Source organism: Haliotis rubra, unplaced genomic scaffold (genome assembly GCF_003918875.1).
Source record: "Haliotis rubra isolate DU_JTF1 unplaced genomic scaffold, ASM391887v1 Scf30, whole genome shotgun sequence".
NCBI classification, from domain to species: Eukaryota; Metazoa; Mollusca; class Gastropoda; order Lepetellida; family Haliotidae; genus Haliotis; species Haliotis rubra.
Window position 1 is genome coordinate 2,612,635 of NW_025766969.1, and position 23,014 is coordinate 2,635,648.

At 40.1% G+C, this 23,014-nt stretch overlaps 1 protein-coding gene across 1 annotated transcript in view; it reads right to left on the bottom strand.

Annotated features, from left to right (window-relative positions):
- The window catches only part of LOC124282595, a 105,869-nt gene that overhangs the window by 10,453 nt on the left and 72,402 nt on the right, over nucleotides 1–23,014 (bottom strand). The window contains exon 3 of the mRNA XM_046718615.1: nucleotides 5,620–5,770. Coding sequence (XP_046574571.1) covers nucleotides 5,620–5,770 — 151 coding nt within the window. The remainder of the gene's footprint in view (nucleotides 1–5,619; nucleotides 5,771–23,014) is intronic.

Consider the following 23,014-nt stretch of genomic DNA (forward strand, 5'->3'; position numbering starts at 1 on the left):
TAGCCGGATGTGGAATAATCTGTCTGGTTGACCTGGCAGTTGATTCTTTGCAATGAAATCCCATCTTAATCCGGAGGTGCTGTGTTATGATTGTCATCAAACTGTATCCTCGTAATCCAGAGCTGAATTTCAGACATTCTTGCTGCTGTGGCTAATATAGCAGAAACAATGTTTTCTGTGAGAGAAATTCAAAGTTTGTCGATTCCCTGGTTCATAGACCTCACTCGCGGAGGTGTTGTAACACTACATTCAGATCCCAAGCTGGGGCGGAACTTCCGCTTTGGTCCTCCAATCGAAAGCTCGTGAGTAAGGCCAGTAACTCTGGAGATCTTGTCAATTTGACACCCGCTCTCATGGTGATTACAGAGCTAAAGCGCAAGATATGTTGATATCGCTGAACCTTTTAAATGTTTGTTTTGGCGTAGGTAACACAAATAGTCTGCCACTTGAGGTCAGGAAGCCTCTCTTGCTGTAAACCCTTTCTTTGTTGCATAATTTTCAAACTGTGCCACTTGTCGTCGCATTGCCACGAAGTTGAGTAACGTAAGGCAAGCGCGGACTGCTTTTGCCGCCTGGCAGAATATCCTCTTTGTTTAAACACATTTGTATACAGTCCATACGCGTAGTTGGAACATTGCTGGCTTCCGCACTTGTTTGGTGTGAGGATGAATTAACAGGTTTGGCGCCGCTTTGGGTAGCTCCAGTGTTGGTTGACCGATTTTTGAATTAGTATGGGAAACCACGCTCTGGCCGGCCAGTAGGGGCCACCAAAGTGAGTTGTAGGCTCTGTGTTTGTCTGATTTTCTGTAATACTTGAGGTATTATTGCTGGCGGCGGAAACGCTGCACGCATTGAGGCCTTCCCATGATAGACTTAGAGTCCGCTGCCCAAGCTTGGGGGTCTGGGACTGGTGACACGTAATGTCGGTAGCTGATTGTTGAATCGCTGCGGGCTTAATAGGTCTATTAGCGGCGCTCCTAATTGCTTGATTATCTGTGCAAAATTTCCGGTTGATCATCCACTCTGTCGGTGATGGTAGATGAGGCCGAGAGAGCCGCCTGCTAGTATATTTCTGGTTCGAATGTGCACTGCTTTGACATGTAGATTTAGATCTTGTATTAAATCTAACAGTTGAAAGCTTAGGTTCAAAAAGGTTCATCGATCTCGCTGAGCCTTGCTTGTTTATGTAGAACGCCACTGTCGAATTGTCTGTATGGATCATTAGGGCAAGATTTTGTAGAAATGTGCTCCAATGTAGAATGGCGCTGATTACAGCTTTCATTTCTAGACTGTTTATATGGAGTTTGCATTCTTGCTGATTCCATAACCCTGATATCGCGGTGGTTGGTGAGATGAGCCCCCAACCTTGGAGTGACGCTGCCTACATACAGATGGGTTTTGTATTCTGCTCTGCTAAACAAATCCCTTCGCAGACATTCGATTTCTTGGTCCACCATAGTAGATGTGGTCTGAGATGTTTCGGTAGACTGAATGGTTGTACATCGCTGAGATGTGCTGATGAGGACCTGTAGGGGACGAACTGTAATCTGCCTGTGACAGTCATGTCTTGGGCTGATGTGAGAAGACCTAGTAGGCTCTGCCATTGTCGAGTGGTAACGGAGAGAGTAGAGCTGGTGGAATGGTCTGTTGTATCTTGAGCCAACGGTCTTCTGGTACCATAATACGGTTGCGATTTGTGATGAATCAATACCTAGGAACTGTAGGTCTTGGCGATGGTACTAGGTCCGACTTGCGTAAGTTTACTAACCAACCTAGTTGTGTTAGTAGCTTTATGATGTAGTTTAACTGTAGTTTGAGACGAGTGGATCTTGATCTACTTGTATCCCGCCGTCGAGGTAAAACGCACTGCGCGTAGCCCTTGACGATGTAGAAATTTGATAATCGGTTTCGTTATCCTCGTGGAATAGCCAGGGGCTGATGATATTCAATGGGAGTACTTTCCACTGGTAATGTAGCCCTTCTAGAGTAAATCGTGAGGTATTTCCTGGAATCGGGATGAATGGGGATGCAAGTAGGCATCCTGTAGATCTATGCTGCCCATGTAGTCCATAGGACTAATCATCTGGCTTAACTGAGGTAAATGTATCATGCTAAACTTCGTGGTTTTGCGTGAGATAGTTCTTGCTGAAAAAGCTCATGTTGTAGATGAGTCTGTATTTCTCCGTGGAGTTTTTCTTGGGAACTAGGAAAACTGGGGAGTAGAAACCTGGTTCGACGCTTGCTTGATCTATTACTTCTATGGCCTGTTTGGATAGGAGTGATGAGACAGCCTCTTTATCTTTGGTAGTTGCTGCGCTTTGTAATCGAACTTGGGGGTTTGATTGTCAGCGGAGGCTTGTCCTGTAGAGGGATACCTGTAAACTGTTGAATAATGTTGGAGACGAAGGATCTTGCAGTATTCCCCAGTTTTCCCAGTGTAGTTGGAGGCGCCCACCCACTTGAGCTGGTTGTACTGGAACGGCTGGGGTGGAAGACTCCAGTCGTTCAACCTGTGTTTCAGCTGCCTATAATTGCGCGGAACCTCTGGGTGTCCTGCCTCTTCCTGATCCTCCTCTATAGTTGCCATATGGGCTAACTAAAAGAATCTTTACCTCTAGAGCTGGCTATCTTCCTGTCTCTTGCTCTTTGTAGACCCGTGAACTTAGATCTGCCTGAGTATCTTTGTGAAGTCTGACTAATGACGCTGGCTAGTGTGTCCATCGATCTAATCATAAGGACTTCCCTGGAATCCTTAGAGACTTCCTTGGCTGCATCTTTGTCGCATTTCTCCGCCAAAGATGGATGTTGTCGCACCACGGGCTGTATAAAGTGGGCTGTAAAGTTCTCCCCAATTACAGGAGGCGAGGAGGCCTTGACGACGAGCTAAGGTCAGTGCTGCTGAAACAGATGTAAGATGATCCGCTAAAACTGCTGATCTTTCTTTTGCATAAGTAAGGCAGAATAAATCATTCTATCATCTTCCGCCGTGGAATCCCGAATCTAGTAATCAGAGTCTCATTGATCGCCCTAGATCTATTTAACCCAAAGAACATACGCCTCATTATGGTTTCTATATGAGCCAACTTACATCATCCATCTTGTAAATCTTGTTCTTTACATCGCTGATGATCTTATAGTTCTCATCGATGTCCTGGGCCTTGTAGAAGGAGTCCATGTTATGCGTGGAGAACTTCTTGGCTTGAAAGTTGGGTAGATGTGGTATCTGAACTTTCGTGAGCTTTCGGAAAGCTGCATCTAGATTCTGTGGCACTGTCGCAATCGGGTCGATCGGGGTAGAGTGATTGCATCTGGATCATCTTCCTTCATCAAACACGCCTGAGCTGTATTGCCACTTTTAGATGGTGATGTGAGATCTAGGTTATTGACCATCCAATACCGTATTCTCTGCATCAGAAAATATGATTCCTCCATCATCCTCAAAACCATCATCATTAATAAATTGTAGATGCTCTTCGACTGCGCGGTAGCTGTCTGAATATCTGATGAGGTTTGTATGCATCTAGTTGACTTTGCGCCGCTTCTATGTGGAGATCTGATGGGTGATCGAATCTGGTGATGAACGGAGTGGAGATCGCTCTATGGGATGATCTTCGAGACTTGTGAGGTGAATGTTGATAGCTTCGCCGGGCTCTTCGCAGTCCCTCGATGTTCTTCTAGACGATGAAGATCTGGAATCATATGTCTTTCGCGAATGCCTTCGCGAAGCTTCATTTGGCGTCCGGTCCGGGGATCGATGATATGACCTTCGCCGGAAGGCTTCCGTGATGTCTGATGGTCTGAGTCCATATCTAGAGATGAAATCGAAGATGGTGATGATCTCCGCCGCCAAGGCCTTCGCGAAGGCTGTACATCTAGGTCCTTCGCCAAGGTGGTGCGGACTTCCTTCGCTGAAGGTGACATCGCCTTGGCTGCTACGCTTGACGGGGGTGCCTCTGGGGTGTTGTTCACGTTGGAGCCTCGCGGCGGTTCGGACTGCTTTGGCGCAGTTTGTAGTGGTCCTCCATGATGTTCATAATCTGCCGCGATCATGTCTTCTGGGATGATCTAGATTAAGTCGCCGGGCGCCTTTTCTGCGACATGGGGTTCACATCAATGACGCCTGACGCCGGGTGTAGAGGCATCAGGCTGCATGGAGATCTCTGCAGAAGTCACAGTCGCTGACACCGGTCGCTTCTTCTGCCGTGAAGTCGGGATGATTATCGGCTGATCATCGAGAGGCCCAACTCTGCTGCTGGAACGATCTCGCTGAGAAAGTTCTTGCTGTCTTCGTGAGATTTCCCTTTGGAAGTCTGGCGCTGCCCTGGGTGTCCTCAATCTGGCGCGCGCTGAGATCGACGATGAGGCCCTCTTAGACTTAGTCTGCAATGACGGGATGTCTGGGGAGGCCGGTCGCTTTTTCTTCGAGGTAACGGATGGCGCCCCACGCCCTCTGCCGCAGGGGTCTCTAGCAGAACACCAGACGGAGAGGGTCGATCGCTAGCAGCTGACTGGAAGGAATATCTGACTCTCTGCCATGTTTTGCCCCTTGTTTTATGGATCTATCTGCAGCACGCCTTAAGACGCGAAAGATGATATTTATTAAATGCAGAATGAGATAAATTAATGCAGTAACTGCAACGGAATTAAACGCAGACACGGCGTAGAACAACTAGGGCATATTACATGTGGATCGGAGGCAGAAAAACGTAATCTACAAATCGCACAGATTTTCATGAACGTAAAAGTTAGCTGAACAATCACGAATACACGGAATAAACAGTAGAAATATACGATAATTAATCAATACAAATAGTAAAGGATACTAGCTATACCTCTATAGTAACCTATGAGAGGTAAAAACTAAGAGATTATCAAAGGATATGTGTGTAAGGAGACACAAGGCGCTCTCACATCCTGCTCACTGGGCGAAGAAGGAGAGAGTGGAGCACATGGCCAGAGGGTGGCGACACCTTTTCCCGCCAGGGGAGACAAAGGGGAGCAACTCGTGGTGAGTACCAATTAGTGATTTTATTTTGAAGGGAGCTTCAAATAAGGAGATACAAGTGTTCCACTATGTTCGCAAGAAGAAGAAGACAAGCAAAAGAGCATGAGTCAGGATAAGGAAAAATATGCATGCTTTGAAATATCGCTGGCAATGTCTCTAAGATGAAACACTTACATATAATGCATGAAGGAGTGCATCACTGGCAATGTCTCTAAGATGAAATACTTACATATAATGCATGAAGGAGTGCATCACTGGCAATGTCTCTAAGATGAAATACTTACATATAATGCATGAAGGAGTGCATCACTGGCAATGTCTCTAAGATGAAATACTTACATATAATGCATGAAGGGGTGTATCACTGGCAATGTCTCTAAGATGAAATACTTACATATAATGCATGAAGGGGTCTATCACTGGCAATGTCTCTAAGATGAAATACTTACATATAATGCATGAAGGAGTGTATCACTGGCAATGTCTCTAAGATGAAATACTTACATATAATGCATGAAGGGGTGTACCACTGGCAATGTCTCTAAGATGAAATACTTACATATAATGCATGAAGGGGTGTATCACTGGCAATGTCTCTAAGATAAAATACTTACATATAATGCATGAAGGGGTCTATCTGTGGCAACTTTTCTCAGCAGCTCACGACAGAGTTGTGCAAATTCATGTTTCCCGCCTGTTTCGTTACACTTGATGTCAATACCAATGCCAGGAAAGTAGCCGTACGCCAGCCTGTATCCGTCCACCCTGAAACCCAAATATCACATGAAACAAAATATGAAGATGGAACATTGGAAACAATATAACAAGATGAAAATGACATGTAGAGTTTAAGGAAGGATGGTCGATGTCAATAGCAGTCTTGGACAGGTTGCCTTCTTCATCATAGCAAGCAAACTGGGGGTCAGCTGGCCACACTGAATCATGACTGTGTTTACTTTTTTAATAATTGCCAATAAGTTTAATGCTGCCTTGAATAACGTTCAAGCTGTACAACATATCACAACATGTCAGCAGGATGATTGAAAGCCAAAGGTGATGCAGTTCTTTGATGTTTATGAATTCAGTGAAAGTCCTGCCACAAAAAAGACCTGCCATAAGGAAGTCGTGACACAAGAAAGACATGCCATAAGAAAGTCCTGCCACAAGAAAGACCTGCCATAAGGAAGTCTTGACACAATAAATACCTGCCATAAGGAAGTCCTACCACAAGAAAGACCTGCCATAAGAAAGACCTGCCATAAGAAAGTCCTGCCACAAGAATGACCTGCCACAAGAAAGACCTGCAATAAGAAAGTCTTGCCACAAGAAATACCAGCCATAAGAAAGTCCTGCCACAAGAAAGACATGCCATAAGAAAGTCCTGCCACAAGAAAGACCTGCCATAAGGAAGTCTTGACACAATAAATACCTGCCATAAGGAAGTCCTACCACAAGAAAGACCTGCCACAAGAAAGACCTGCCATAAGAAAGTCCTGCCACAAGAAAGACCTGTCACAAGAAAGACCTGCAATAAGAAAGTCTTGCCACAAGAAAGACCTGCCACAAGAATGACATCAAGCCTGTGACATGGCTGAGTTGGAAACAAATAGACAGAAACATAACAAGTGAGTTCCTCTTACAATAAAGTTCCACCAGTGAAGAACTGGGTTAGAATTTGTCTTCAGCAAACCTATGCATTAAGGCCCAGGAAATGGACAAACCCTTGAGATGAGACCAACCAAGTCATCAAGCCTAACCACCCATTCCAAGAAGTCACTTTGGATGACAAACATATTTTATTTGTGTCTAAATCTATTCCAAAATCTCCAGTACCTTTTGCCGGGTATTAAGAAGCAGCAAGTAGACTAATCACATCTACCCCAATATATGTTTTAAGTAAACAGTTACATGATAGCCGCTGAATGGGACGAGTATTACTCAGTTTATGAACAGGCCTGTTTCACTCACAGAGCGAGCTAAAACATTTACTAATCAGGAGAAAGTTAACAGTTGTCTGAATCAATTAGTTACACACCTTAAAAAATAGTGAGTGAACAAATTGCTTTACACTGCTTTAAGAGTGAGTGAGTGAGTGAGTGAGTTTAGTTTTACGTCGCTTTTAGCAATATTCCAGCAATATCACAGAGGGAGACACTAGAAATGGGCTTCACATATTGTACACATGTGGGGAATCGAACCCGGGTTTGGGGCGTGACGAGCGAAAGCTTTAACCACTGGGCTACTGCACCGCTCCCACTGCGTTAAAAGGTATTCCTGCAATACAAGTGTAGTGAACATCAGAACTGGCTATTCATATTACACCCATAGGACAAATCAAACCCAGGCCTCCAGGAATTGTTCAGCATGATAATCAAATGCTCTATCCACTACTAGTCTACCTAAACTTTTTTTATTATAACAAAACTTGAATTATATACATATGTAGATCTGTTCATTGGATCTACAAAGTTGTCCATCAATAGTGACCTTGTTACTGGAGGCAGAAACAACACTAATGGTTTGATTGCTCCAAGACCGAACTCAGTCAGCTCATCCCTGTGAACTAAGATTCACTTCTGACTAGACCATGCCAGGTTAAATAAATTTCCCTCCCTCATTCAGTGTCTACAGTTGTTGACAATCTTGGAAATTTGAAAAATACACCATGTTTACAGTGGTATAACTAGAACACACTGCAATGACTCGATCAGAAATTTGTTAATGTCTGTGGATTGACCTTTATTCTGAAGAATAATTTTTCCTGACATAATTTGATACCAAGAAGCCTCCAAGACAGATGACCTTTCGCAAATCACTTGACTAAGCATTAGTCGGCCACTTGATGAAACAGGATAAACCAAATTACCAATTCATCAGCAGCACCAGCAACATATTGTTCTGTGTGATCAAAGAGCATTTACCTAAAGCACCTGAACACTAGCCATGAACAGTAAGAATGTCTGCCTCATCTCAGTTATAGTGTCCTAGGGCTGAACAATCTCTTTAGGAACTTGCTGCTATCCTAAATCTTCTACCATCTTCACGCAGACCATGATGGAATCAAGTATTACTTTGTACTAACTTGTCTTGTTTTGAGTCATGAAGATACAAATAAGGTTCTAAAAGTGTACCTTAAGTTGCCATGGGAACACATGAAATAGTAGAACATATATTACTTGTTGAAAACAATCAAGCTGAATACTATATAGTTGAAATACAATAATATAACATTAATTTTTCAAAGTCAACTATAACATCACACATATTGTCTGGAAAATGTTTCTAATCATGATGAGGAGGAAAATATAAGTCTGACATATTTACTTATATGTGCCAATATATAATATACAAGAAGTCTGTTTTCTTTCAAGTATGCCAAAGGCAACCACAAAAGATGTTTCTGTGTGGCTTTGAACGATATCGTCCCAAAAAGTGATTTTCAGTAAACATCAAAACTAGTGACTGTCATTTCAACCAAGTGAACTAACAAGCACTGTAACAAGCATGGTTTTGATGAAAGTTTGATCTGTTCTTCTTAAAGCAATTTGTAACAACCCTTATTCAACACTCCTATTGTATACCCAAATATATTTTGTAAGTCAATCGGTGGGCTAAGACCACGTGGGAACGCAAGTTTATCATTTTCCCAGTTATTGTCAAGTTTATTTGTGGCTTCATATGATAAACATTGCCACAAAGTATTCTCAGTGTACCTTTAGGCACAACTAAACCATGCCATCTGATCAAAACCTTGCCACTGGCAGTTAAATACAAATAATTCAAAGTCCAAAATATCCACCCTGGCTTAATTGGGAATAAAACTTTGATCTGTCCCAATCAAACAGGCACCTGCTGTCAATCTGATGAAGTATCCGCCTCACAGAAGACTATAATGGATCATTTCTGATGCCCTAGAGAACTTCATTTCCTGTTGTAGACATTCTTAATGTTGTCTTAAGCATATGATTGATGACATATGTCATTGGCAATATCATTAGAGTCAGACATCAGACATTACAGCTTAACATTCTATGAAATAATGTAGACTTGAGATGGAGCTGAAGTACCAGCCTTGCAAGCTGCCCACAAGAAGGAGAAGAAGTTTGTCCTTGGCATATTTAGGTTTTAGTTTTTACTTTCTTCTCAAGGACCAAAGTACAAGGAGGACAATGTTTCAATAATCAAATCTCGCAAGATGTACATTTATATTTTTACACCTAATTGTGAATTTCTTTATCATCTATAGTACACACACAGTTTCTCATCACCAATAGTTTCAAGGATGTGAGATATTCTTTCGACAACATATGAGGTTATGTAACTTCTGAAACTGATAAACAAACAACTGTTTCACGTTGATAATACTAGGAAAGGTAAAGAACAGATACTTTCCAATTTTCAGAAATTGTTTTCCTAAATTAGACGCAGTTGTAGTGTCTGTAAATTGAATAGTTCTGTGCTGTGATGCAGGCACGGCGGTACTGCCAATAACACTGTCTGGACCTCAAGAGGAAGGTCCTGTATGATTGGATGAGACTTCTTGTGAGAGAGATCCTCGGTTCTGTGTGGCATAAACTCAGAATATATCTAATAATGTCATGTCTGCTGAGCATCGTTCATTTTCCATACAGACCGTATAATATCACAAACCTGTTACTATCTCTGACTCTGAAAGATAGGAAAACAGAAATACTACAAGTATTCCAACCATATTATCTAAACCGAAATGAAAATCACAAGTGATTTGTATAATTAATGGCCACCTTATCTGATTTCTTAAAATGTTCAAACAATTCAGATTTCATCTTCACTTCATCACCTGACCAAATTCAACATATTTAATGCCATGTGAAGTACCCAAGATATTAAGATCCACGAAATGTGATTACGTAAGTTCACAATATCTACACTGGCAATAGAGAGATGGACATGTCTGTACTATGTCAGAATGACATCAATGTCAGGCCAGAAATAACACTGTCTCAGATCGTTGTTACTGTTCAGATGGCTGACACACTGTGCCCATTATTCTTTTCATGACCGGCTAATTGTGTACCAGTTACACTGGTTATGATATATATTCCGTATACAAAGGGCTGATGCTGTAATTATACTGGAGTACCGGTAACATATAGCCGGGGAATAAAAGTTTATAATCTCCATGTTCTGTAATTTCAGCCTAGAGCAGAAAATGGGATGAGCATGGTGTGTCTGCTGGAGCTGGGATTTAAGGAGAGTGGATAGAAGTGAATACTTTTAATGAAATTATAAGCTCTGGGATCTGTCAGAGAGACAAGAATTCTACTTCCTCATGGATATTAGAAATTATTGTCCGTACACACGGAAGTCTACAAAAGACATTTACCATAATAGTTTCACTGTCCCAGAGGGACCAGTCCGATACTAAAGGACAGTAGTTTAGACTGCACAAATGGCCACAATGAAAATACCACAATGTCTGATTGCTTTAGTTGTGTTCAGCAGGTCCCTTGTGACTAGCAGCAGTGAGTGGACAGTTTTGTACATAGTAAACAGCACAACTAATCATAGTGAGCCATATTCCCTCAAGACCCATTTTGGAACCAATCACCAGGCCTCCACCACCCTATTGTATGTTGTAAAAGTCAGCTCAATTGTAACAACCGTCAACATACTTTCATTGTCGGGAACTTTTGTTAATCTGATATTGATATATTCTGCACTAAAACTACCATAATCCAGCAGCAAAAATGTGAAAAATTCTGAGGTAAATCTTATAGTAAAAACATAAAATATAAAGTGAAAATTAATTGAATGAAGTAATTCCACAGCGTCTGGACATTTGTGTTCTGTATTGCTTTTTCTTCCTTTTGGACCTTATTTTAATTTGGACATTGGGCTGTTAAGAAATCAAGCTGAATTGTTAAAAAAAGTTGACATCTTCTAGCCAGAACAAGACTTAATTGATGCTGGACATTTACCGCAATCGACAATCACAGGTATATTGCTGACAAACTAAGGATCAATCAATAATCCACATAAGCGTTGAAGTCATTGGATCATGGCACACCAAAGGTAGGTAACTCTATTCATATTATCCATAATGCCTAAAATGTGTGTAGGGCCCTTTAAGTATCTCTGCATGATCTATTAACCTCTTTTATGATCTGCATGAGATGAAAGCTTGTTTTTCAGAAAACCTGTCACAAGATTATTACATCCCAAATGGAGTGGACAACCAGACAGTGTACATCAGGGATAATGGTTAGAAGAAACTATTCCAGTGATCTATAAATAGGTCTCAGAATTGGGAAAGGTGTTCACTTAATCAATCATGGAAGATTGTGATGCATCAAAAATGATCCAGACACAAACCTTTTTTCAGCAAGCCCTTTGATCAAGCCCCAGACAGGGTAAGTGAGACGATTTATACTGCCTCGGCAAGATTTCCCAATGGAGGAGGGAATTGGTGGAAACAGATCTTGTCTGGCACAAGATGCCTAATACCAGACGTATACAGAAATATATACAACAGATAGGTCATTTATTATGTGTCAAGGTCATCATTGCCTGGATAACTGTATTTACTGCCAACACAAATATACTTTCCAAAGTTACAAGCTTTTTCTTCTGAGTATCAATAACTATGAATATATTGATATTGTTTGCTATTTTTAATTCATTTTTCTGTACAGAACATCTTTATCACCAGATAAATAGATACAGATAATAATGTACATGAGACTGACTGATTTCTACCATATCAACCTGGACTTTCAGTTATTTAGTCTGTCACTGGAGAGATAAGGTTAATCTTAGGATTTTCTTGGAATCAACTGTAGAATCTGTGAGGTGAGACGAGTTCACATAGGTTTTTGCTTAAAATTCATGATTACATCACTTGAGTAACTACTACAAGTATGTGTGTCTGTGACTACCTGCATTAGTTGGATTAAGCTGGGTTTTTCAATGCTGGACCATCGAGATACCAGACCACAGTTGGATCATGAATCCAGTTTACTGACTCTGAACAGACCAGCCCTTGTTTTAAATCCCATTCAGCCAATTGTCCAGCAGCTTAACAACACTTACGATCTGTTAATGTCTTATTGTTTGACATTCACAGAGGATGGAACCACTGACATTACGCTCTCCAGGCAAATGCTCTGTCTACTGTCCGTGCTTGAACATTGTTAATTAGTAGTAATTGTTCAAGACAACTCTGATGATTTTTCTGTTCAAAACTAGACTATGCGGTCCTGTCTGGACTTATTTACACTTCATTTGTAGCATGGTCTTTTAACCATGACTGACTGACTGACTGAGTTTGGTTTTACGCCGCTTTTAGCAAAATTCCAGCAACATCACGGTGGGGGACACCAGAAATGGGCTTCACACAGTGTGTCCATGTGGGGATTCGAACCTGGGTCTTCAGCGTGACGAGCCAACGCTTTAACCACTAGGCTACCCCACCGCCCCTTCTAACCATGAACAACACAACCAAAAGGTAGGTTGTTTCAACACTGAAGTATTCTGTCACATGACTTCTTGCTGATAGTAATTCCACTTCTACTAGGCATATAATCTCACATCCAGTTTTCAGTTCTGTTGACGCTGGATTACAATACATATTTAAATCGCAAGTGTTTTCAGCATATTTCAAGCAATGCAGCTGCCAATCATCAAATTTATTTTGATAGGAGTACTGTTTACTAGACCGATCCCACCTCTCAGTGGCGTGGGCAACTCCACTCTGAAGCTGGGGTAATTGTGTTGGGACCAGACAAATGACTTCCCATCCATCAAGTCAACCCTTATGACGAACATAGATTATAGGGACCTATTCAAACCCAGAATCCCCATGTTATTTTCATGAATTAATGACACAGCTGTTGGTTCTGAATAAGCCCCAAGTTTATCACGTAAGCTATTTACAATATTTCTTAAATGCAAAATAATCTTCAAGTGAATCCCTGGACTTGGAACAACCTTGAGCCAAACATAACTGCATCTGCAGCCTCTGGTAACAAGAGTGTAATAAAACATGCAAGAGCAGCAGGACCTGTTAAGAGGATCAAGCACTCCTGCTGTATTCTCCGAGCATGCCTCCATGTCTAGAGCCATACAAAGACAAAAATCTCTTCCTGCAACCATCTGCAGAACTACAACTTAACACCAGTCCACTCACTGCATCACCATCGATCGTCTCCCCGTTGGTCCATGTCTGTGCTCTCACAAAATGAGCAAACCATTACTAGACTATATGGGACCAAGCCTGTATCTTGATGTTGTGTTGATCCATACTTAGGAAGATTCAGGCTATATAATAGTGGCCTGTAAATTAATATGTCTGGATCAGACAATCCAGACTGATATTCCGAACAACATTCCCTGGGGTACAAGGAGAAGGTATCAACCAAGCCTCTGAGCCTGACCACCCATGAGTCATCTTATCAACTAACCTAACACCCAAGGCTAAATATTACATAGCAAGAATCAATTGTGGTGGTGTGTGGTCCTGTGCATAGAGCTCAGGCCACAAATCAGTTGGAGTTAAGTTGGGTGCAGAGAGTTTTGGATTGGTGACCGTGTTTGGCAGCTTGACTCCTGAGTGTTTCTAGGACTTTAGTCCTGCCCTACAACGAAGCACGTGTGATACATGTGGTCTCACCTAAGGCAAGTGAGTTGGTTCAAAACTGCCTCTGTTCACCCAGCAGAAAATGGGTACCTGGTGGGATAAGTCATGTGACTATAACCTTCTAGCACTTAACAGGCAGTTTTGGCTATCCAGGGTAATAATGTGTTAGCGCTTTGAGCATGCACAAGTGTGTGGAAACAGGTGCTTTATAAATGGCCATTAGGCCAGACCAATTTTATTTCTTGTTTTACGGATCCGCCGGTCGTATTTTTTCAAGAATAAGGAAAAGTTATTTTTTTCCTGCTCAAAAATTAAAATCCTAATGTTTTATTGTAAACTTACAAGATTTTTTAAAGGTTGTTTTATGCCCCAAATACACTTCATAAATAGCCCAAAGTAAACTACTTGTAGTATTGTCAATGAATATTACTATGACTGGTGATTTTTAATTTTTTATTTTTCCTCCTGCCTTTAGGTTTTGAGAGGACAACAATCCGTAACACAAGAAATAAAATTGGCCTGGCCTTATTATTCATTGTGTCAACTTCGGTACATGTCCAAGCAGCACCATTGGCTCTACAGTGTCCATTAGCTGCCATGCTCAACTGACCATGAGTTTGAATCCAAGACTGGCCTAAATTATGGATCTGTTCAGTCAGCACAAAGCACAACCCTGCTTGGTTCCTCCAGAAGGATAAAACACCTAAAACATCTCCAGTGTCCTTACATGGTAGATTGGCATCCTGTGATTAAACATTTACATGCCTGAAGCAGTGATAAATCTCACTCTCTTACTCACTCTAGTTGAGTGAACAGTACAGAACATCAATACAAACCCTAACCCCTTGATCATGTTGACGAGAGCCCACCCTGAGCGAATACTGATTACTTAGTGTCTGACTCGTCCCTACATTAAGTACATCATCTACCTGTCAGAGCCCTGTAGGTGGCAGACACAACTCAGTGTTTGATGACTGTTCACCAGTCTACACCATTAGTTTAATAAGGGCTGACTGAGGGTCCATTTCAATTATTGCTGTACTGCTACCTAGGCTACGGTACTGATACGGAGAAAGTATGGTTAATATCGTCACCTCAACACTTTGAAGTACGAGTGAGTGAGTGGGTGGTGGGTGAGTTTTATGCCACTTTTACCAATATTCCAGCAACATCATAAAGGATGAAGTATTAGTATTAACAGACATGTTATGCTAGGATTTACCTGGGACTTTCTTTTGGTAGGTCCAGGTACCTTATGACAATCACAAGACTAAGATCACTCTTTGGAACTCTCAAGTCTGTTATGGATGGCATGAATGACAATGGAGTTCCATGGGTAACCATGGCACAATTACCAAATACAGTTTCTGTAAAAAGTGGTGCTAGTTATGGAAGGTGCTTTTTTTTGGAAACTTCTATGACACAGTGACATAGCCATAAAGTTCGGAATATTCTCAATGATCTTGTTGTTACAGCTTTTTCAGATGTTTACCTTGTGTAAAACCTGCAAGGGTACGGTGCTGACACACCCAGAAATATAACAAGGGCAAAAATGAAATTAAAACCACATCTACCTGTTTCTAAGCTTCGTAATCACATATCTTTACCACACTCAGCATTGTTCCAGGTATATGACAGATATGTCTGGGAGTGACATGATGAGCACTGATATATGTAACTGGGATATGGTGACTTGTGTCAACCTTGTCAACAAGTGTGACCACCCGATCCTGCTAGTCGCCTCTTATCTCAAGCATGGTTTGGCGAAGACTAATTCTAACTTGGTTCTTCATGGGTTCATAGCCATAGAAAAGACCCAATAATCAGCAAGAGCTGCCAGAACTAAGGGACACAACTCTGTACAGGAGGTTACTCTGCCAAAGACTGGAAAGGAAAATGGCTCTACCTTTCTTCAGTACTTGTAAAACATTTTCTTAATAATTATCAGCTTATTTTATGACAAATCATCAAAGGACCAGTTAATAATACAATATGTATAACGTGTAAGGTATATGGAAATGTATATGTAATATCAGCCTCTTCCCCATCATCTTCAGGGCTTGATTAACACAAAATCAAAAATTAAATTTTTCAGAGTAAACTGTAAATTGGCATCTTTTTCTTTGACAATACAAGATTTCAATAGATTTAAATAAGAAATACAAAAACAATCAAACTTTCAAAATTCAGTTTTTCAGACCAAACTCTAAATTGCCATCTTTTTCTTTGAAAATATAAGACTTTAATAGATTCCACTTCTAATATCAGAAATTCAACCAATTTCAAAATTTGAAAAATCAAATCCCCCTTGTAAGCAAAAATTCAAAAGAACTCAGTATTTCAAAACTCTTATCACATATATGAAAAGTGTCAGATCTAAGGCAAGTCCTCATGGCACTAAGGAAGTGTCAGATCAAATAGTCAAGGAGAATCTCTGCCCAGTGTTGGTCTAGCTCTACCGGCTCATCCTATAGATCTCAGTCACTTGCCCAGAGCCACTTGGCGGGACTGTCAGACAATGGCTACAATTCAATTGACAAAGACGTAAGTAGTGGAATAAGGTCAATTTGATTAGATAGTCTTGGCTACACCATAAACCATACTTACGGCTCCTGTGGATGATTTAAATGCAGGACTAATGTGATTTAATTACTGAATACATTTTAAAGTCACACAGAAGATGTAAATGAATTTTCTTGACGTATTCAAGATGAACTGTATGTATTTAAAGGCTTGTACCAGTGTATGAAATAAGCCCAAAATCCAGCCAGACATCAGGGCTGGTAACTTCAAAATGTTACCAGCCCAAAATGGATTTAACCAGACCAAATATGGTGAATTGACTCAGATGTATGGAACATCTAAAAACTTTACCAGACCATCAGGCTGGCTAGCTGTAAATTTAGACCGTCCGTCAGAAATCGAGACCCTCTCGGGCGGTCGGACGGGCCTCATTTCATACACTGCTTGTACATCTATCAAAACCTGCATCTTGTCAAAAATAGAACTAAATATTCTGTGACCAAGATAGTCTTACACATTTAAGAGAAGCCACCTACATTTAACTACAAATATCCTACTTCTAAGATAAGCCTTTCTGATTCCATATATATTCCAAATCAAACATATTTATATTTAGTTCACTTTCGAAAACAACATCTTCAAAATAAGATTAAGACATTCAATTCTGCCCATGATATAATGACAGATGTCGTGCCTTGTTCTAAGCATCTGACCACAAACAGGAAAACCAGCTTATTCAAAATAGCACTCTAACAATAGATCCACAATGCACTTACCACGCAAACAGTACCTGAATGGACAAATATAGGCTTCTTCCCTCGGAGTGAATAACCTTGAAACAGAAGCTGTTAGAAAACCTCTGTGATGCGTACCAAGAATCCCTGAAGCTACTGATGAATGATAATCCACTGATAGCAGGAACAGCCATAAACCTATGTTTCTAATTCATACCAGATCACCTTTGAAGTCCACAAGGATTAATAAACTCCTACAACACAAAGCAGATGACTGAGGTAGTGAATGAACATGCAGCCTTGAATGATTGGACATTTTCTGTGGGCAATGATTGGATATTTTCTGTGGACAATCATTGGATATTTTCTGAAGGCAATGATTGGACATTTTCTGAAGGCTATGGCTGGATCTTTTCTGTAGGCAATGATTGGATATTTTCCGATGGCAATATTTGTATATACACATTGACAAGGAATGACATCAGTATCACATGTAATTGGCTGCACCAACATATGATGTGATTCTACTTGTTGGTGTCCAGGGGTTGTGTTTCATCTCATGTGTCAGATTTGCTGAGTGAGTTTAGTTTTACACCAATTTTAGCAATATTCCAGCAATATCATGGTGGGGAATACCAGAAATGGGCTTCACACACTGTACCCATGTGGGGAATCGAACCCAGGTCTCTCCCGGGTGAGGAGCGAATGCTTTAGCCACGAGGCTACCCCACCGCTCCACATTTGCTGAAACCTGACTGAGAGATACTACTTCTCTAACCTGCATGTCAGATCTGATTGGTTCTTATTATCTTGAATATATTTCTGAGCAGGGGCATAAATCCTTTAAATCCCCCCACAAACAAACCAGCCTCCACATGGATTTCTAAGTAGAACATAAAATGTCTTGTTACAATGCAAGAAGCTGCACTTTGCTCATGAGTCAAGGAAGTGATTTAACTTCATCTCAGTCAAACAGCCATTTTCTATCAATTTTCAGTTTGTTCTGGTTCTTTCACAAGGTAACATATCAGCAAGATATATGCATTGTAGCAATGTCACTCAGGGTACTATGTGTTTATGCATCCATTGTTAGGTTTTACACATGAGAAGCCTTCAGCTGCTGCAGCCATAGCTTATAACATTGGATGATCTGACTTCATTTTGTTTCATCAAGTTATCTGTTCGGAAATTTTTGTGGTGATTGAGTGAGAGAGCATAAATGTCATCCTATGAATACTGTAGCCATATGATGACTGACTATACATAACTGAATTTTAGCCAGGCAACTGAATGGATCAGCAAGCTCCATCACACACTGCATCAACCAAATACTCATTAGGTGACACCTATAACAAAACTGGATACTTAAACAGCAACCAATCCTTCCCCATCCCATTGTAATCAGATCTTAGTCCTCGCTACTGCTATATGACACACAGATATGAGGTCAAGTTACTGGTCATGTCAGAATGACCTGTAGCAAATTTCAACTTCATAAGGCCAGACCAATTTTATTTCTTGTTTTGTGGATCCGCTGATCATATTTTATCTAGAATAAGAAAAAAAAGAATATTTATTTTCTCTGCTCAAAAAATACAATCCTAATGTTAATGTGATATAAGTGCAATACTCTTGAAATCAGAGTGAAACCTAAACTCACTCAACTTGTTTTTAGTTGATATGAACAAACCAAAAGAGTTAACAAGGAAACTCATGTGGGTTTTGGTTTTGACTGATGATCCACCCCCACACACACACACACCCCGGGTTTTTTAGGACAAAACTCTTTAAAACAAGAATTAAAATTGGTCTGGCCTAATGAAGGAAGTGGACATCAACCAGACAGAAAGCGCCTTTCTTCATCTTACAGCACTGGTTTAAAAATGGTGACTTTCATTCAGGACCACGCCTTGAGAAATATTGTGATAAAGTTCTGGATGCAACACTGAAACCTGAACAATAACAATTCTGGAATAGATGGCCAAGATTTGATGTCAGTACTACCCATTTCACATGTATATTGTGGAGCCGGCATCTGCCTTTCAGACTTTTCAAGGTTCCATGATCAGATTAACCACATTTGCACCACCACTTTAGGTCTTTTTGTTGGCAACACTCAGTATGGTCACTCTGATGTGATCTGCAACTAGATATCCCCAGGCCTGTGTGTGGTATTTGTTAGCACATAGATCTGAATTGAATGATATTCATCTGCTACAGAATTCATACAATTAGTGCTACTTGACAGGATCTCAGTCGATGGAGATTATTCCCAACTGATGGAAATAGCCAATATGCAACTTGAAATGACCACAAAATTACACAGATATTGCCAAACTGCCTCTTCCCTATTGATCCTAAATTCAAATGAAGACATTTTGTAACATTCTCACATAGACTCAAAGTTGCATAGCCATGGCGCAATTGATTTCTGTGAAAATCCAGGAAATTGAATCAGCTTTAGTAGACAGCAACAAACCCGAGCTTGGGGCCAAGAAATCCAAATGAGCACTCAATCAGAGTACCTGAGTATTTTAAACAATGTATTATACATAAGCCCTTGCCCAATCTGTATGAATTATCTCCTTCAGACACTGTAGTCCAATCAGCTACTGGATCAACACAACCTGAAGCTGGTCTTTTGATGTGGCGACCAATACCAAACCTCTGAAAATGCTTCATTTACCACTTTTTAGTTTGCAGTCTTTAACATTTTTCTTCAAATAGATTGCTCTGTTTGAAGCTAACAAGGGCCAAAGGAGCCAAGAGAACCTGTCTGTGAACATACTTTATAAGGCTGCAGTGGACTTCACTGATATTTCGACCTGGATACTGGAAGCACTTCAGACCAAGGGCAACCTTCCATCCTTCCATGTGTTTCAATGTTCTCAAGACTAAATACATAATGAAAATAAGCATAGATAAAAAAAGGTTACTGTTGATCAATGAAAGGCACTCACTCACTCACTCATGCCTGTCAAGGAAGATACTTCCTCCCATACACCTGACATTAATACTCAAAAACAAAAGAAATGTCATGATAGAATTCACATTTATCAAAGTACATTTTCTTAAAGGCACATTATTCAAAATTGCTCTTTTTATGAATATAAACCTTAACAAATTCTATTTCTTTCAACTGGAATTCAAGCAATTATAATTTCAATTTATGCCTAGTAATGAATGTGTTCAAATGTGATCAGAATGATAAGAATAATTAATGGGTATTCATAATGTGCTTTAGTCCATCATAGTGGACCATAGTGCTAACACCAATACCTTGGTCAATGGGTCAGTTTGCTCTCCATTCCTTCATCAGCTCTCTCCAGAGTAAAGAATCAAATACAGTTGCCTGTACAAGAAGGTTAACAGGCACATTACTATCTCATCCATCTGCCTACATATTCACTTCTCAAGACTAAAAGTCTTGTTATTCTTATTCCCATAAAGATGTATAGTGTTTACAAAGTGAAGGAAAAGTTAAAGCGGCGCTTTATTACATCAGGCTATTTTGAGTGGTCTGTACAAGTACTTGCTTCACAGGTAATCTGTAAAGCAAAAAGGTTCATCATGACTGACTGACTGACTGAGTTTGGTTTTACGCCGCTTTTAGCAATATTCCAGTAACATCTCGGCGGGGGACACCAGAAATGGGCTTCACACATTGTACCCATGTGGGGATTCGAACCCAGGTCTTCAGCGTGACGAGCCAACGCTTTAACCACTAGGCTACCCCACCGGTTCATCATGAAAACCAAACCTTACATTCCATTACTAAAATCATTTAAGCACATTTTTTAATTATAGTGAACAAGAAAAAATGTCAAAGATAATATAATCATGTCTACATAAAACATGAATACGTAATTGGAAAACCTGCTTCTTGCAACACAGACCACAACTTGTTTGATCCCTGACACCAAAGAGAATCTCTGACACCAAATTTCTTCAGAATCCTTACACAAAAACCTCCCTGTAAAGTACAGCCTTGCTCAACAATTCATTTTGGAAAATCTTCTGACACAAATTCAGCTTGAATATGACTGGGCACCTAAATATCAAACCAGACAAGAGTTCCCTAAAGAAATCAAGCAAGGTTTGGACAATAATACTATGTCCTGTGATTTGATTACAGATAGTCCACAGTCTCTCAAGGGAAATCTTCACAACAGCCAAGTTCATGAACCATTTACAACTGTCTCTACGGAAAAGAATCACGACAGACCTGAAATAAGGCTGCCTGGATACATTTTAGAAAAAGAAAATCTTTTAAAATTCCCTTTCTAAAATAACATTTTTCACTGGGTTCTGCGGTCCTCCAAATACAACATGGTCAACAAGTAAAATGTATCTAATTAGACTTCCTTCACTCTGTGTGTTTGAATTTGTTATTATCAATTGTATTTAGAGGACATTTTGTTAAAACTGAAGTGTATTTTAAAATACATTAAGCAAAACATTAATCAAAATGAACGGTTTGTGAATATTTTCAAGGTTTCATTGGATTCCATTGACAAAACCTTTTCCATTATTTTATGAAATATGATTTGTCATATCCTGCCCTATTATGTGACATATCACAAACACATGCATGAGCAAGTCAATTGGTCACGAGAACAAACACAGGAAACATATAAATCCGTACAGGGAATTGAAACAACAGAATTCTGGTAACTGTTACATTTGGAAATGTATTCCACAATTGGTATCTTCAATATGTAGAGTGAGCAAGTGAGTGAGTTTAGTTTTACGCCACTTTTAGCAATACTCCAGCAATATCATGGCAGGGGACACCAGAAATGGGTTTCAAAATTGTATACATGTAGGGAATCTAACCCAGGTTCTCAGCATGACAAGTGAACACTTAACCACTAGGCTACACCATCACCCCATTAAAAAAATAAAAATCAGTAAATAAAATCAATGTTACATGTAAATGTTTCTAAGACATGGAAGTTAAGAAAGGAGTGGCACCTAACCCCTTTTCTACGTGTATAACACTGAACATGACTCGTTAACACTTTGATTCCTCATTCAGACATGGTGATGTATCCAATATGACTGAGGCAATTGCATACCATCTAATTTATGATGTTACCACTAATAAAAATATTATCAGAGACACAACAATAAGTACTCCAATCTGAATATACTATATAATCATTAATTTCAATAATGGTAAAATACTCACAAGATCACAAGGAATAACAAGAGAGAACTAAATTACCTCTGACAGCTGTCAGAATGTCCAAGAATTGCAACATTTCTTGTCAGTTTCTTTGAGTAAACATAAAAGGTCAGCTGCACATGATTCAATTTGGAAAATGCTGACGTATGTCAGAGCTCCCTGATTGAATAAACTGACACAATGTGAATGTCAGTTGTTAGCTGAATAACAACAGGTTTATTTGTCACTATCTGCTACTGCTATTCCATACTGTCCATGCTGTCTCGACTTGTACACAGCAGAGGAAAGAATTCCAGCAGTGTTCCGTCATTCAAACTTAGATGAGGAAATGAGACTAGTTTAAACTCTCTTTCTGTAAACTATCAACTCATGAGAACTTTCAGAGACAAAGCCATATTTGACTATTTCAGGTTTTCATTTCATAGTGATTCATAAACACATGATCTGTCATGGTGACAATCACTGGATTTTCTGGTCCAAACTCCATTTCTTATGGATGTGGACAGGGTTTTGTCACTTCTATTCAGTGGTGGTATGCAAGGGAGGAGAAAACAACAAAGAGACACTTCACGTTATCATTTATTGTTCTTTAGATGAATGTTTCCTTGAACCACAGTCTGTCAGATCAAACAATGTTTTTCACAATTACCATGAAATGTGTTCCAGTGATGAGGTAAAGTAGGTACATCCCCAAATGAAATCCACGAAGGACACAAATTCTACCAACAGACTATTCAACTGATATTATAACAATCAGAAACTGCTTCAAAGTTTCAAAGATTTGGTTTTCCTGTCTGAAAATACCTTATAAACCTCCAGTGACATCATTCTATTGTCTCGCCAGGTTCTCCTTTTACCAAGTAAACCTCTACAGGCAGTTTCGCAGGTATTCTTCAAGATATCCGGGGATTTTCTACAGAATTGCCTGCATCCCGTGGATTTTCTGA